The sequence below is a fragment of the Bombus bifarius genome, unplaced genomic scaffold (assembly GCF_011952205.1).
Source record: "Bombus bifarius isolate JDL3187 unplaced genomic scaffold, Bbif_JDL3187 scf7180000007990, whole genome shotgun sequence".
In the NCBI taxonomy this organism is placed as follows: domain Eukaryota; kingdom Metazoa; phylum Arthropoda; class Insecta; order Hymenoptera; family Apidae; genus Bombus; species Bombus bifarius.
Window position 1 is genome coordinate 46,565 of NW_022884371.1, and position 16,539 is coordinate 63,103.

The 16,539-nt window shown below is 39.1% G+C and overlaps 1 protein-coding gene across 3 annotated transcripts in view; it reads right to left on the minus strand.

The window, feature by feature from the left end:
* LOC117205318 overlaps positions 1-16,539 on the minus strand; it is a 164,685-nt gene that overhangs the window by 19,014 nt on the left and 129,132 nt on the right. For all 3 annotated transcript variants that reach the window (XM_033443602.1, XM_033443600.1, XM_033443599.1), the window contains 2 exons: positions 2,308-2,354; positions 232-606 (listed from right to left, as the gene is read on the minus strand). In XM_033443602.1, the coding sequence (XP_033299493.1) occupies positions 232-606; positions 2,308-2,354 (422 nt within the window). The remainder of the gene's footprint in view (positions 1-231; positions 607-2,307; positions 2,355-16,539) is intronic.

A 16,539-nucleotide genomic window follows, 5' to 3' on the forward strand; every position in this document is an offset into this window, starting at 1 on the left:
GTCTTGTTAAAAATACATCGCTGTTCGAAACGAATGCTCTTTTCCCTGCAACTGTCTATCCTCGAAAGAAAAACGTTCACTTGAAAATGCTTCGTTGTTTCTTTTTGAAAAAAACAGCACGATTTTGTTTAGCGAAACAAGCGGACACTTTAGGAGACACGGTTTCTCACAAATGAACATAAAAGAAGAGGCGAAAGGAAAGAAAAATAAGGGAGAGGAAAATACACATACCTCTTGGTCATACTTGTCGATAATTTCGTCGGTTATTGCCTCGTTCGATGCGACATCCTCGTCGGAACTGTTGACGGTGATCACCTCCCGCGAGTCAAAGTTCTTGGAACCAGAGGACGTCCCGTCGACCAGCCCAGTAGACGCTGCCGTGGACACGTTCGAATTCCTAGTGTCGTCCCTCGACATCGCCTCGTGCGACTCGGCTACAGCCTTGAGTTCGTCCTCGTACTCGTCCTCGCCCTCGTAATCCTCCTCCACCTGCTCGGTCTCGGTGCGTTCCACCCGCTCACGCTCGCCTCGCGAGTCAGGGCCAATTGCATCCTCCAGGGCGACGCTCGACACGCTCGCATTTCTTCTTTCAGGGCTGCTTGCAGCCTGAAATGGAGAAACAGGTGGCGTGTTCTGGATTTTTTTAGCATTTCTTGATAAGTAGCTCGAAGTTAACTGACTTTATCGCGAAACGTTGCTAGTAGTTGAAATATTTCTTGGTAAATTTTAAGTTAGATAAGTTTAGGTAAGCTTTGGCAAGTTCTTAAGTTTTAGAATTTAGAAGAAAAGCGTGTCAAATAAAATTTAATGGATACAATTTTTGGGGAAAAGATAACTTTCGAGGAAATATCTTATTTATATAAATATCTTTTTATCGGCGATTGTTTTCCCTGTTGGTGGTGAGAATTGCTTTTGAAATTGATGGTATATATTTCCTGGAATATTTCGAAAACTATTACAGATAAAGGAATTGCGTCAACAACGGACGAGTTTTGTGTTTTTGAGCGAACAATATTGCGTAAATAATCAATTTGCATATCGGTTCGCTGTTATTGTTACATGTGTGCGATGCGCACCTGATTCTTCGTACGAGATTGACGTCGTACAATACAGCTAAATGAAGTCTACTCTGATACGTTAGTCATATAACCAGTGTCTCATACACCTATAATAACTTTACGCGTACTAAAATGAAATTGCGCGGCACGTTGTATAAAATTGTTACGTTATAACAAAGGATGATAGGTAACTCTGAATTTTCTATACACAGCGTATACGAAACATGCCCTATGGAAATTGCGAGTTATTCCAAAATGGAAATAATAATTTTTGTATTTAATTTTATTTCGCTCGTTTAATTGCTCCGTCTTAGCCAGCTACAAATTATTCCATTTTTTCCCGTCCCGCAATGAATGCGCGCAATTTATTTACGCGAAGTGACCATCGCAAATCGTAAATTTCATACGTTGCGCGACCGCTTTTATCAGGATCTTGACAATCGGCTGCTATTGAAACGTAATTTCAGTTCATATTCTTTTTTTTGTTCCCGTTATTTTGCAGATGGACGCGATACATTTATTTAATGGTAATGGATGTCTATTTATTTATTTGTTCATGGTTTATCGATAAGCCAGAGTCGATCGTACAACTACGTAAAAATTAATGGGAAATCGCGGTGTGAAACGACGCGTTCGACCGTTTTTGTTGCGAGAGAAAAGAAAAACACGAATTTTGAATGAACGACAAGAATGGCCGTTTCTTTTTGAACGTTTACAACCTTCGATGCGATTTTATATACTTGCAACATTTTAGACGCGCCCCGTGCTTTACGAACCTTGTCACCTTACGGTGAAATAGTTATCGATTTCTGGTGTACTTTACGAGTTTCTTCTTGCACCGCTTACGTGAACGGAGAACATAAAGTAAAATAGAAAAAGCTCGTTCCCGTCTACCATCGAGGTTAAAATTTACAACCTTCTCCATCGAAAGCTAGACAACTTAACGAGCACGGCATAAAACCGGAATATATCTTTTTCTATCGTAATTAGATGGCTTGACGAAACGACTATATTTCTTATCGCGAAAGCGCTCAAATTTAACTTGGTGTACTTTATGGGATTATACCCAAAAAAGGATGCAGGTTGGAGCGATAAGAAACGATTTACGATACATTCCGTGCACGTTCTGGGATACGTTGGCTCTCGGAGTTTCGTCGGTTAGAATCTATCTAGTCGAGACACAAACACGAAATCATGCCCGTTCATCCAGATGGGGAAACAACGACAATGAGATTTTTTTCGCTCTTACTTCCGCGGTTTGCAACGATATCTTCTTCTGTGGATTGTTCCCGGTATCTGTAACAAAAAGCAAAACACGATTGGTTAGTGTCGTGATTCGATGTTAACCACGAAATATTGAAGAATTTAAATTTCGAATGTGTTTCAAAATATATAGGTAATAAGATTCTTGGACTATTGCAACCAGGATCCTAACGTGGATGTTAAACATTAAAGCCAAAAGCAAGAGGCAGAAGTGGAAAGAGAAAAATACAAAGAGGTGCGGAAAAAACTGTGAAAGAATTGGAATAAAACGAAGGAAGGCTGGACAGAGGTGGTAGTAGTGGTTGGAGAAACGTGACACACAGTGTGAACGAAAAGAGTTCGTGAATGCGACAAGGGAGAATCGTATAGAGAAAAATAGCGAAGGCTCGAGTTTTGGAGGAAAAATTTGCTTTCAAAAGCAGCAAAAAAAATTCCTTTTTTTTTCAAGCTCGTGAAAGTAACTCTTTTTCCCGAATATGGAAGCAACCCATTCTCTAGATTCATCTGCCGACATAATTGAGTCTGGGAATATTAGAGGGGTTCGTTTTCGTTTCTCGTGACGAATCCATACGATTTTTCTCCCGGAGGATTTTCAGCCTGGTCGCTTTCAACTAAATTCGAAACTTTAATTATCTGTTTGCATTTAGTTTCAACAATCCGGTTTCCTTTTCAAAATTTTCGACACCATACCGCTTTCATTCCATCCCTTGCTCTCTGTTTCTGTTCAGTCGTTACGGAGACATTGTGAACTTTGCATGGTCAAGGATTGAATTTCGAGAACGGACGGACTTGACCAAACACCGGCAGTCACTTGCAGCCATTTAAATAGCCCGATTGCTAAGTACACGGTTAACTATGTGTTTGTTTAACGTAATTACGCCTCGAGACCAAGTTTACCGAGCCACGTCCGAGAAGATCCAGTCGCGAGAAATTCGTAAACCGACGACCGCGCCTACATTCTCATTCGATCGTCATCTCCGCGGACTCGTTTCAATCGTGAACCTTGACTGAATAACAGAAAATTTCGATGAGATTGATCTACGGATAACTTGGTCTTCAGGAGTGAAACGCTAGATAATTGGTTAACGTAAAGAAGTCTCTGAATGAGGAACAGGCATTAGGAGGAAATTTACGGTTTTTCGAACGAATTTTCTGCGAATGTCATCCACGTTTCTCCTTTGGATCACAGTTGAAAAATACGAAGTGACTGTGGATTCCCAACGTATCATATATCTTTTGGAATATTCATCGAAATATGCAGTTGTGGAATTTTTAAGCTCGTCACGCGACTACCGGAATGTTGAATTGAAGTTCTCACGCGACCCACCGATGCACGATCAATGGATTTCCGTACGGTCTTAATTTCTATAAGCCAGGTTCGCCATCAGTTTAAAATTGATTCTAGATGAATCTTTCAGAATAATATCGACACGAGGTACAGCATAAATTTATCATTCGGTACACTTCTTGTCTCGTATTTGGGCATTCTAGAACCCCATTTTGGTTAATTTAATTATTCGAGAACCACAACCCATTTCGGTTACGTTATAGCCACGAGATAATAGGTTATGACTGAAAATCAATTCAAACAACGTACGAGATAACGTTGGAAGATAAAATTCAAATGTTCCTTCGTCAACTCTAGTACGCTGTCTTCTTTTAGCTCTTCTTGAGTAGTTAGTGCAGCCAAATAGGTGAATTTTCAGTTTCTTTTGAAAAGACTTTGGTAAAGCGACGCGCTCTCTTTTATTTTCTTTTTTTTTGTAATAAATATTCACTCAATTTTTCAACGGAGGCCATTGATGGATATGTCTAGCAATTGATGAAAAGCTCATAACAAATCGATCCCTGTCCATTTTCGTCCCCTCCTTTTTTTTAGGTAAGCGAAAGAATACCATCTTTAATTTCTTTTAGTTGAATACGTTTGAACAGTTTTATCGAAATATTCGTCATTCACAATTGAAATTGAACGGTGTCGTTCGATCATTTTACAAACAAATCAATCGTAGGTGTATCCTCTAAAAGGAATCACAGAGTACATGGAAGTCCCTAACCTGTTTGGTCCATGACTGCGAGTGTTGTGTACAAGTGGGAAGATTTTACCCCCAAGAGCCCTGTGACAAGCACAGTCATTGATTGAGCGACGGAGCTTGTAGTTAGAGCATAATGGAGGCAAGCAAGGTGACAAAGGCGCCGGAGAGAATCCGGCAAGGGCTGTAATTGTCCTGCCCTGGTTTTAATCACGATCTCCCAATGGGGAACAACATCGATTAAATGTTTTAATCACACGCTAACGAGCAAGTGAAACGAGATAACGGATGGTTCCGTGTTGCGTCGTGTAATAATTTACCGCGAATCGATGTTTGCGTACCGAAAAATTTCTATGCATCGGTAACTGTAACCGAGGATGGAATTAATCACTTTTCTATTGCCAATAACATATGGGCGGGTAGCCCTTTTGCGGTGAATGAAAAACTCTAGTTTAAACAATTTTTACTACGTGGCGATGCAATATATTTCTCTTTATTTTTTTTTTTTTTTTTTTTTTGGGCAGAAAACAACACCCTATCCTAGTGAAATTTGTAACTTTTCGCTATTTTGTGGATTTTAGTGGAATATTTCGAGAGAATATAAATATCGTTTTGTTTGTGAGAAATCGTGAGAAACGAAATGGAAGGAACTCAGGAGGAAAATTCGAACATTAAAAAATTTATACGTATAGTAAAATTGGCAAATTTCCATAGAGATTCGAATTGCAGATCTTTGATTTCGAAAACTGAGACTGTTTTTATTACGTGTGGTTTACATTCATATATGATGTTGCAACGTGATCATTGATAGTGTAATATAAAACTTAACTGATATACAACTTATAATACATGCAGCTTTGCGGATGATTTTTGTATGGTATTACTTTGGTAGAGATACAACGCCGATAATACAGTTAACGAAACAATGAATTAGTTTCGTCGGCGTATAATTTTGCGATTAAACTGTTAATCTTGTTAATCGACATGTATACAAGCAAATGCGCATCGACCGCAATAAATCCTCTCTTTTTAACGCGTAAAACCGTACGCAAATAATGCATGTTTACTCGAAGCCAAAATACGATCTGCAGTGCTGAAAAAGGCGAATAATTTAACGTCCTATGATACTTGTCCTACCTAAACATCCTCTACTTGTTGACTCGAGGTCCATTATCATTAAAACAACTCCGAAATCCCAACACTAATTATTCAATAGATTCGATTTTCCTACAGTTTACCACAATCTGTACGGATAAAAGACATTCCAAAAGGAAATAAAAAAAAAGGAAGAAGATACACAAAGAACTTTATAAAGGCGAAAAAGAACTAAGGAGAAAGGCAGAATTTAACAAGTTAATCAGTTAAATAATTGATCAAACAAATAACAACCAACTTAAGACCATTTGTTAGCATACAGCGTTGTGGGAAGTGGAAATGGGAACAGCAGAAATCGCAAAATCAGAAGTTAGACGAGTAGAAAGCCCGCGTTGATTATTACGATCGGTTGAACGCAGCGATTCGGTGGATTTGCAGTCGCAGCTGATTCCGAATGGGCGGCGATTTTTCAAACGCTGGCTGACATTACGCGTCGGCCGACGACGTAATATCGTATCGCAGACCCCACGGGGAACGTCGATATTTCTATCGTCGGTTATTTCCCCGGCCCGTTTATGAGTTCCGACCGAGGATAAAAAGGAGGCTTCCCTCTTTATTGCCGTGTTTTTCGCGGTGTCGCCGCCGCGCCGTGTACGGTGTCCACCCCCCGTTTCGGACAAAAAAGCTTTCATAAAGGTTCGTTCGACGCGTTTATAACGATACTACCAACGAGAACGAAACCGTCGTTGGACGAATTGCCGAAACGTGCTGACGATATAATTTTTAAAGGTAATAAAATGGATCTGGTCGAAGAATGTTTCTACCATTTTTCTGCCTGTAATAACAAAACAACGCTTGATTATGGACGGCACAAGGACACAAAAGAAGCGGAAGGAAAAATCGCTTTCGCAGTTACGTCGCGTTTGAATTTCAAGTTGACAGGAAATTAGATATATCTATGGTTTCTCTTTTCTGTGTAGCGCGCACAGGTTATCGGTATTTTCGTCTTTGAAAGAAAACCAGGAATTTGATTTCTTTTAGACGGATCGACTCTTGTGAATGAGCCCTTTCCGAGCGATGAAAAAAGCCGGGAGAATAACCAGAGCGAGGGAGGATGTCGATTGCTCGTGCCAGCGGCTCGATCAGGTATTAATATCGACGCGATCCGCTCGATTGCACTTGAGTGGCTTGCTAATTGTAAGTCCGTCCTGAATTCCTACCACTGCCAAAGAATCGGTGATTTATTATGCTGGACTCGGAAGATTTCGTTGTGGATTCAGCAGGTTAATTGAAACGTAAACAAAACAAATAAAAATCTGAACGTTCACCTCTGCTTTTGACGTGTTTATCTTACGCTAATGGAAATATCGTAACTGTTCTATTCGTAGCTCGGCAAACAGATATTCTTTCGATTCTATGGCATGGCATATGTTTCCTATATCTTTTCATCAAGTCAAAAGTCAACGTCATGTTACAACACTATTCTTCTATCTTTCTTTCTTTCTTTCTTTCCACGTTCCGTGACATTTAAAAGAAATGGGGTAAAAAGAATTTACGACGTCAATGAAGCGAACGTTCTCGCTCACCGTTCTCGATGGCGTAAATAATCATTTTCATCCTAAGCCATACTGTGTAACGAAGCCACGACAGGAAATGTAAAAGACTTATCGGGTCGAATATTGGCCGGTGCGCATCGTGGTCCCGGTTTTCCGATACTTCATTCTCTAATCCCTGGTACAGCCTTCTTTCTCTCTCTCTCTCTCTCTCTCTCTTTCTCTCTTCCAGCCACCCTCTTTCTCTTTCCCTCGTTCCGTTACTTTTTACCGTTTTCAAGCTACCAGTTGGCCACGGAACGCGCAATCTGCTGCCAGTCTAGCAGCCTAGCTGCATCCGTTGAAAGGAAATCCACGTGGCTGGTGATCGATGAATACACGCGCTCGCCCCGAGAGAAGCTCGGATTAAACGAACTTGGAAACGCGATGCGATGTTTACGCGCGACTTTCGAATCAGCGGCTTTTGCGATTCACTTCGGAACTGGTTGTTTGCTCTTTCGATCTTCGATTAACGTGTCTTTAGACTTTAGACTGATGTACTGTCCGTACAGACAAAGTCGAATCGAATGTTGGTACAGGTATTTGTAATTGGATTATTCGTAAGAAATCTTGGCAATATTGAGGATGTCTACGCAAATTAATATTTTTATGAATGCAATAAAGAAATGTGATTTATATAAAGATTCGTTTCTTCCAAGTATCGTAATATCTTACTTTCGATTTTTGCATATTTTGTATCAGGCGTAGAAATTAATACTGTGTTCTCTATACGTAGATTTGAGCTTAATACGTAGATTTGATTTATCTGCATCGATTTTATACCAGTCATAATTTATTCGAACAATAGGAAATTATTTTCAGCAGTTTCTCGGTTAGAAGGACCAAAATTATCGTATTTATAATTCTGCAATGGGAATGCACCGACGAATTACCGAATTGATTGACTTGATTGGTTGACAGTGATTTTCATACAAATGCATAGACTTTGGCAATGTAGTTAAATTTCACTGTTTTGATTTGATCGTTTGCCATAATCAACAGATTATTGGCATACATGAGAATTCGAATGAATGGCGTGCGATAGAGGACCGAGAATGTGCATACTACGTTTAAAGTATCAATAGCGACTGAAGAGAGATTCCTAGAATGAACTGCGGATCGACATACATGGAACTATGTACGCAGAGATTCGCCATGTGTTGACTGCAGTATAATTGAGAAGCTGGGAAGCCTTAAAAGGCTTGCGCGAGAATTTAGACGGAGAATTTAGGGAATAGGGAATTATTCTCAGGATTAATATTACTATTATTTTATTTCTATTTTGTTCTTAAACATATAATTTCGTTCAGTTCCGTTTTATGCATAATGTATAAAAACCTACTTACGATGTAAAATTCTTACATTATGTGTAAACAACATACCAAGATTGGTTGGTATTTCGATATTTGAAATACGAAATTCCTAAGAGAACATCGATATCCTGTGTCTGAAACGGCGATCCCATGTTTCATTAGCGTAGCTCCTATGTATCAACATGCAGAATGCATTTACTCTGCATCTGCTAACAATATGCTATTAATGCTGTTGAATCCCTGATTTCTGATTGTCGTGTATTCTTTCCCGACATCATCGTATCGCGAATTAACGTCGCTCGGGCAAATTTTCCAGTTGCAATTGCGAGACCCTCAGTTAAAATTTAAGCGACTCGACGAGGAAACCTGTTATCCTCTCACGGTGGAGATCGAAGCGCGACCACGAAATGGACCAAGCTGCTTGTAACCCATATCGATTCGAGACGTGTGTCAACATCGATTGAATCTATAATCCTTCACAGAGGGATTAATACGAGGGTCCTTGAAGTGATGTCAAGGGTGTAGGATTGCGTGTCCGGTTATCGATCGGTCTAATCAGACCGTGTCAGACAAATCATCTTGACATTTGATCCTTCGTGCGGATGTACATGACAAATCGTGAAATTCCGATAACGGAATTTCGAGAAACATCGGTTTCTTCTTAGTCTCTTAAGGAAAGAAAAGTTGTTGAAATCATTGTGTGATTCTATGATATATCTATTTAATTGCATTTGTAAATAAAGATAAAAGCAGGACGAGTTTGTGTTATAATGGAAATATTATGTTAAAAATATAACATCCTATATTATTGGTTATTAAATTTAAGTTATTGAAACAACGTTGACTAATCTTTGAAGTCGTTTGAATCATCATGAGGGACTGGCGTGTACGGGATTAAATATACACTGGACAACGAGTAAAGTCGTAATCATTAAGCGCGAAAGCGTAGAATAAAATAGCATTAGTCTCGTTGCGGGAAATTCCGAGTGTTTGCAATGAAAATATTAAAACATCCAGCGTATTTTGACGCGTATTGGTTTAGCTCGTCATTTCCAGTTGTTTCTTCGACGACGGGCTCGATGTTTTTTCTGTGACGTGCAAACACGTTTACCGAGATCTACGAACGTGTCTCTTTTTCATATCTTCTCAAACTCCTCGACTTTATCTTTGATCTTTGCCTTATAACTCTGTCTCTTCTCAAAGAAACATTTACCAAGTTACGGTAACTGTTTGTTTAAATAATTTCAGTGATTCCTGGAGGACGTAGAAAATTTTTGATTTAATAGGAATGGTTTGATAGAAAAAGGAGAAAGTGGATCACTCTCTGGTCCATCTGTTACAGTTACTCGTATTTTTGTTAAACTATACTCACTTTTGCGTAACTTATTGCTGGTTTAGTGTATGCAAGTATCTTGTAATTAGATCATATGGATAATTATGCAAATTTATATTTTTACAGGCTCAACTAAGGGAATAAAATTTAAATAGAAATTTACCTGTTAAAACTATAACGAGTATTATACTTTGGATATCCTACATTATACGCATTCTGCACATTTTTGCAGCTCCTTTTTGACATAAATGAATAAAAATCTGCAGTCTATTATCCGCAATTCGCATTTATCGTCGTGAAACAAAATTGTTGGTTAATGAGCAATTTCAATGCCATATTTAGTACAAATGGCTCAAGAAACGTCAATAAACGATTATGTGTAATTAGAGACGCTGGCAGGCAATGCAAATCCGAAGTGATTCCAGGGAAGCATTAAATCCGCTTACAATTGGACTAATTAAATTTCATTCGAACCAGGACTCAAAGCGTCTTACTTGCAGTACGATCGAAAGTCAACTGTTCGGAAGGATAATTCGTCGAGACTCTGAGTGTAGCTGGTTCCAATTGTTTCTACGATCGATGACTAATCGACGGATTAACGACAGAATTGCAGAGAAGGATCGTTTCTGCTCGAGATGATCGTCCGGAAGCTGGCCTGCATACTTCCATAAAACGGTGTGCCTTCTTTCGAAGCTTTTGTTGCCGCGCCGGTTCGTCCTCTATGCATTGCAAATTAACCTTGATCCGGTGAAAAGCTGCTGTATTCATCGATACCAATCTTCTCCGCGTTTTCTTCCATAATCCTATTCTGTTTTCCTCGTAAAAACTCGTTCGCAGACCTCTTCTTCGTTATTTTTCCGATCTTTGAACTCTTTTTCGTTTTCTTGTTTCAATCTTTAATGGCTCACAATCGTATTCGAACGCTTTTGAAAACTTTTTGTGAATCTACCGTGCGCACTATACAACGGTTGAAGTTATAAAACAGTTTGAAATTTCAGTACGACGAGAACTGGTTATGGCGGTTATATTTGTAAAGTTTGGAACAGATCTGAAAATTACATATATAGGTGTTACATGATATTCAGCGCAGGTACATATTTTATAGAGTTCACAATAATTGTTCATTGCCATTTACCAAGGGATGGAATGATTTCCTCGCGACATATATTTAAAAGTATTTCAATATATTTAAAGTGACCACCGTATGCCTGTTCGTTCGACTTATGACACCTATGCCCTTTTATATTGTACTCTCCTTCTCTTTTATATGAGAAAACCCTCTTAGGGCGGAAACGTGATCGGCTCTTTATGCCTGATCGCGACAATCTCGACATTCGTGCAAATTCTTACAAGTAGGACCATTTAACATTTATTTGATGTTGAAAATGGCATTCGAATGATTATGTTGCATATCAATTTTTTTCTAAATATAAGTTCACAGCGAAGGAAATTTTCTAAATACAATCACCACAGCTGTGTCACATTACAATGTTGATGAAATTTACAAATGTTTCGCATAACATACTTAATATATACATGAAAGTTTACTATGGTAAACATCGAAATAAGTTTCTCGCGAGTCACTGTGTACGTACTTACAAAGATGCAAACGTTCGGTGGATAATACTAAATCGCAAAGACTAAAGTTACAGAAGTTTGGTGGCGGTGTTTCTCGCGGGTGGAATAAATTCCTATTGCTTCCGGAGGGATCAGTGAAAGGAATCCGAGGATTCACGGGTTTCCGGAAACCGTGTAGCTTGTATATCGTTTACAAAAACGGTTTTACGAGTAATATCGCGCAAGAACTGGCTTTCAAAACATCTACAATCGGGATTCACCTATAAACCGAGCAAAGCTATGCTGATCCGTTCACCAGTCTGGATCATTTGTACCGTTTACGTGTTCTCAAATCGTTGATGTCCTCGCAAGGAAAGTTTTTCGATTTCTTCCGTTTTATTGGATCGGTGCATGCGAAATATATTTTTCAAATAAAACACTTTAACCACGTGTAGGAAAACTTGTCAAGTCTGTGCTTGTTGACTTTTAGCTTTGATATCAGTTTGTTGGTTAAGATAGTCGAAAGGAGAACAGATTGAAAGATATAAGCCTCCTAAAAATAAGTGATAAATCTATGAAAAGCTTTTAAACAAATAAAAATATATCATAAATAATTGACATATGTTCCGTAAGTTCCAAAATACATACACAATTCTACGATCAATTAAAAAGAACAGTTTTGATATTATGAAATGAAACCGATCGATAGCGTGTTAATCCTTAAAATTACTTATCATATTCTTTCTCTGTTGTCTTCGTATGCATCAACTTCCAGTCAAATTTCTACCAGATTACCGTCTATTTATTTTTCCGGCTTATTTAGCATATATTTACAGTTTGTCTGTATTTACATCTGACTTGTACGTGTACATTATGGATCAGTATAAAGGAGAAAATGCTATAAAGTGTTTACGAATTTGTCCTGACTCGTTGGATTATTTTGAAGCACTCGTTATATCTGGCCAAGGTCTTGGCATACGATTGCGCATTAATGATTTTGTCGGTAAATGCCCATGAAGCTATGTTTATCCTTTAACTGCGGAATGCGAACACATAGAATTATTAATTAGACAGGTAAAAGCTGGTGAATTTCAGCTAAAGATCAGGCATACAGATCGTACACTTATCGGAATATCGATTTTAGGTCTCGCGATAATTACAACGCCCTCAATTACAGCGTGATCGAGGATTTTCTACCCTCGACCTCCTTCCACTAGAGATTCGAACAGGAAATGAAAATTTCGTCGTAAAAATTTCATTTCTCGCCTAAAATTCCCATCGGCTAATGGAATTACGAAAAGTTTCGTGAGTCGATTTTAAAAGTAGTTTGACTACCGTTGAAGATAAAAAAAAGTTTTATCAATCGAGAACACTGGTTCTTTGGAATATAACGAACGACTAACTCTTTGGAATAGTTAAACTAAAGGGTAATACGACAATTCGTTTAATTATCGTATTAATCAGTTAACGAAATTTCTGCAGATGTGGAGATAGTAGTTGTTGTTTCTCAGCACTGAATCTGATGTCGTTCTTGTTTCACGTTCTGAGCGTCAAGAATTATTATTAGCATATAGGAATTTCGTATTCATTACGACAAAATATTCAAACACCTATATAGATTCTTATGAGAGTATCTGTGCTATATACGCTCTTCTATATATGTTCTTCAGATGTTTCATTCAACTAGATGTAGACCCTTGGATATTGGCGTAGCAGAGGTCAGGTGAAATTTTACACGTAGTAACAGATACTAGGACAAGCGTTCGAGAAAATTATCTCGAATGAAGATTGCTCTGGCGGTAAATGTCAGAGGGCCACCGCGATTGAAAAGTTTTCTTCCCCCGAACATTGAACTTTCTTGTTCCTAAAATACTCCCTACGCTAATGAGAATTTAAATTAACAGTGTGTCCACACGCAACCTTCGAAGTTCGAAACCCCCTGTCCAAAGAACTTTAGATTACGCCACAAAGCATGTCGCGCGGTATTGCTTGCTGAGCTACTAGAAGTGATAGTTGTAAATAAAATCCACGACGGCCCGGCCAGTTAAGAAACGCAATCAAGCGGTGCTTTCACGTCTCGTTTTTCTTCTCCCTTTGTTAATTTCTCATAGCTGGTTGACCACAGGGTTGCAATTCTACCGTAGAAACAACCAGTTCACACAGCACGAGGTCGAGGAACTTTTATGGAAGGGTTTTGTGGTAATGTTGATTTACGTGTTCCTCTTTCTGGGTTTGAGTTTTCTACCGCAAAAACGGTTTCCTGGGATGTTAGATACATGTGCACGCGTAGAGGGAACTCGACAGATTAGCTTGGGACGAAGATAAGAATTTTTGTCGAATTAATTTTAATTGAGATCGGATATCAAGCAGAATCGTAAAGTGACTTTAGTGCACGGAAGATTTTTTCGTTTTCCCTTAGAGTGTAAATGAAGTTTGTCTCTCGAGTGGTTAAATAAAAGACCGACTAACTTTGCCTTCGATTAAATTCTGGTTCCTGAGCAATGTACTTTTGAAGAACGCCGGAAGATTAATATTGATTCTCGGTTCCACGTGCCGGATACCGATGGAGCCTGAACCGCGAGCTCAAATCAAGTTAACGGAAATCCGTTTAAGAGAAACTTTTTAAGCGACTTCCTCCAGATTTATCTCGAAACTTTCCAACCAGAACTTTCACCTTCTACCCTTTTCATCTATCGATGCTTCGTGTCCAAGTTATTTCTAGACAATACGTTGATTCTACAAATTTTATTTACGATTGACCAAAAATAGTTCAAATTCACTGTTATTCGTTCTTCTTCTCGGGACGATTGAACTTGTAGAAGCAAGTTATTTGTTTCTCAAGAATCGAATGTTAATTGTACGTTTACCAAACTAACGGATTGACAAGAAGTTGATCAATTTCATTTCCGAGAAGCTTCGCGCGTCTTAGGGCCATTACAGAGGATATTTTAGACGACTGTAGGAAAATGAACGCGTTAAAAATATTTTTCGAATACTTTATAATTCCCAGTATCGTACAACTATAGAAACGCTACAGCCTCAACCTCGATAGCTAGACAATATTCTATCAAAGTGGAATAAATTCACCGAAGACGGTTTCGGCTATTTGTCTGATCCGTCAATGGTAATTCGCCTTGTAGATCCGCCGGTAACACGGTCGTCGATCGTCGGTGACGAGAATTAATTGAACGTAGGAAGAGATTCGGTTCCATGATGACATGGACGACAAGGTTGCATCGTTGTACCATCGAATTCGGATACTCGTTCGATCCTGTATCGTCCAATACCCACGAACACGATCGCATCGATACATCTTTGTCTCGATGTTCTCTCGAAGAAGCCTGCATCTGTTCGATACGCGAAAGATACGACCAAGGAACGGATTATCTTTGTCATTCGCAAAGACTATAGTTTGTGAGCGATCAAGGGACCGGAGATTGGGCCTCTCTGCCTTCGCGTGATAGGCTTCGTAATTCGTTTTGCATCCTAAGAAGTGTAATGGGTGGCGGAATCGATACGGCTGCCGTGTTTCTCCGGCCCTCGGAACTTTCATACGCGACTCGAGGATTTGCATGATGAAAGTGCTCCTCGTAAGGTAATTTTTTTCTCAGCGTTATCGGCGTATTATCGAGCGAAGACTATTTTTTTCAAGGAGGGTGTCGAGCAATTTCTATCGAGTAAATTTATCAGAGTAACGCGATGGAAGGAGAAATTCTTATGAGTATGTTAAGCAATGCTCCCGTTTGGTGTAGGAGAAACTTTGTCGTGGTAGAACGATTCGGTTATCGGTGCATTATCGAGCGAAGATCGCTTTTTTCAAGCAGAATGTCGACCAATTTCTATCGAGTTTTATCAGAGTAACGTGATGGGGAAGCGATTCTTATGGCTACGTTAAGATGCAATTTCGTTTACTGTATGAGTGAATCTTTTTGAAATATAGCAGAGTACCGGTTAACCGGTGTTTATGGGATCGAATCTCTGGCCGGTTAATCGGAGGATATATATCAATTTTCATTTATCGATCGATAATGCAAAAATACATGTAGCGATACATCCGCAGTGTGTGTCGATTGCTCATGCGTCGTGCCAATGAGTTTTCTGCTGGATAATTATTTTCGTTTCAACGAAAATGTCAAAGTGGCACCGGATAACCGGAAGTGTATTGTTGAAGCGATTTGCTTGAAGGATAACATAAGAGTGGAAGCAGTTGTTAGGCAGCATGAACACGTTGCCCGACAGAAATAAAGGAAACTGCAGAGTCGAAGACGCGCGTCGGAATTCTGGACTCGTCGTCGATCTCTTCGCCAACCAAGCATCCATTGTCTCGGTCGAATAGGATCACCGAGGCTTTGCTCGTCTCAGAGATGAACTTCGAATTCTCTTCGTAGAGACGAGCTTGGTAAAATCCTCGTGACCTCGGAGCCGCGGATACGTATTAAATCCCACCACCACATCGGCTCCATCGAGGATCGTTGAACGACGAATTAATGGAACGGAATAGTGCTCGAAGATATTCGGAATAGAAGCTAATCAGAGGATAGCAGAAAAACTAAATATTGGCATGGAACGATACGTAGGGAATTCCTGGAAAATTGATCGTTTCGAAAATAGCTCGCTGGAAGTTAAGCTTAAATAAAGATCCCTGTGATCCTCCGTGCTGCGTAGTTATTCAAATATCGTTATTAGAGTCGAGTTTAATTTAATATCGACGCCCGGGCTTCTCGCTCTGGCCCGTTTACTTTCGAATTAAATTAAACAACGGAATATTCGAAGCTGCAATAATATTCCCGTCAAAGGAAGAATGTTGTTTTTCCCAAAACGGAAATATCAAGAGCGCAATTAACGATTAATATTCGACGAAAAACTATTAAAAGATATAAACACGAAAAGATGGCACACATCCGTGCGAAAATATTAGGAAAGCTGCTGGTTTCATACGAAACCCGATGATTAATCCAAAATATCGATATGAGGGGTCAATGATCCTTATAAATATTAGTTTTCTGTACATTTTAATTTATGGAGATGCGAACGACTGATATATAAGAAGCAAATATTTGCTCAAACCATCTGAATAAATTAGGATAATTAATATTATTGTAATAATTATCTGTCAACCCCTTGACAACCTCTTAATATAAATTCTATCGAAAAGATATGGGCTAACTTGAGGATAGAAAACTTGAAGAAGTTTGCCAACACGATAGTTTTGGTAACGCGAGAACATATTGGATTTTAAAATTCCTACCCTCTAAAAAATAAGAGATGTGACTTATCGTGTTCTTCTTCTGTCTTCGT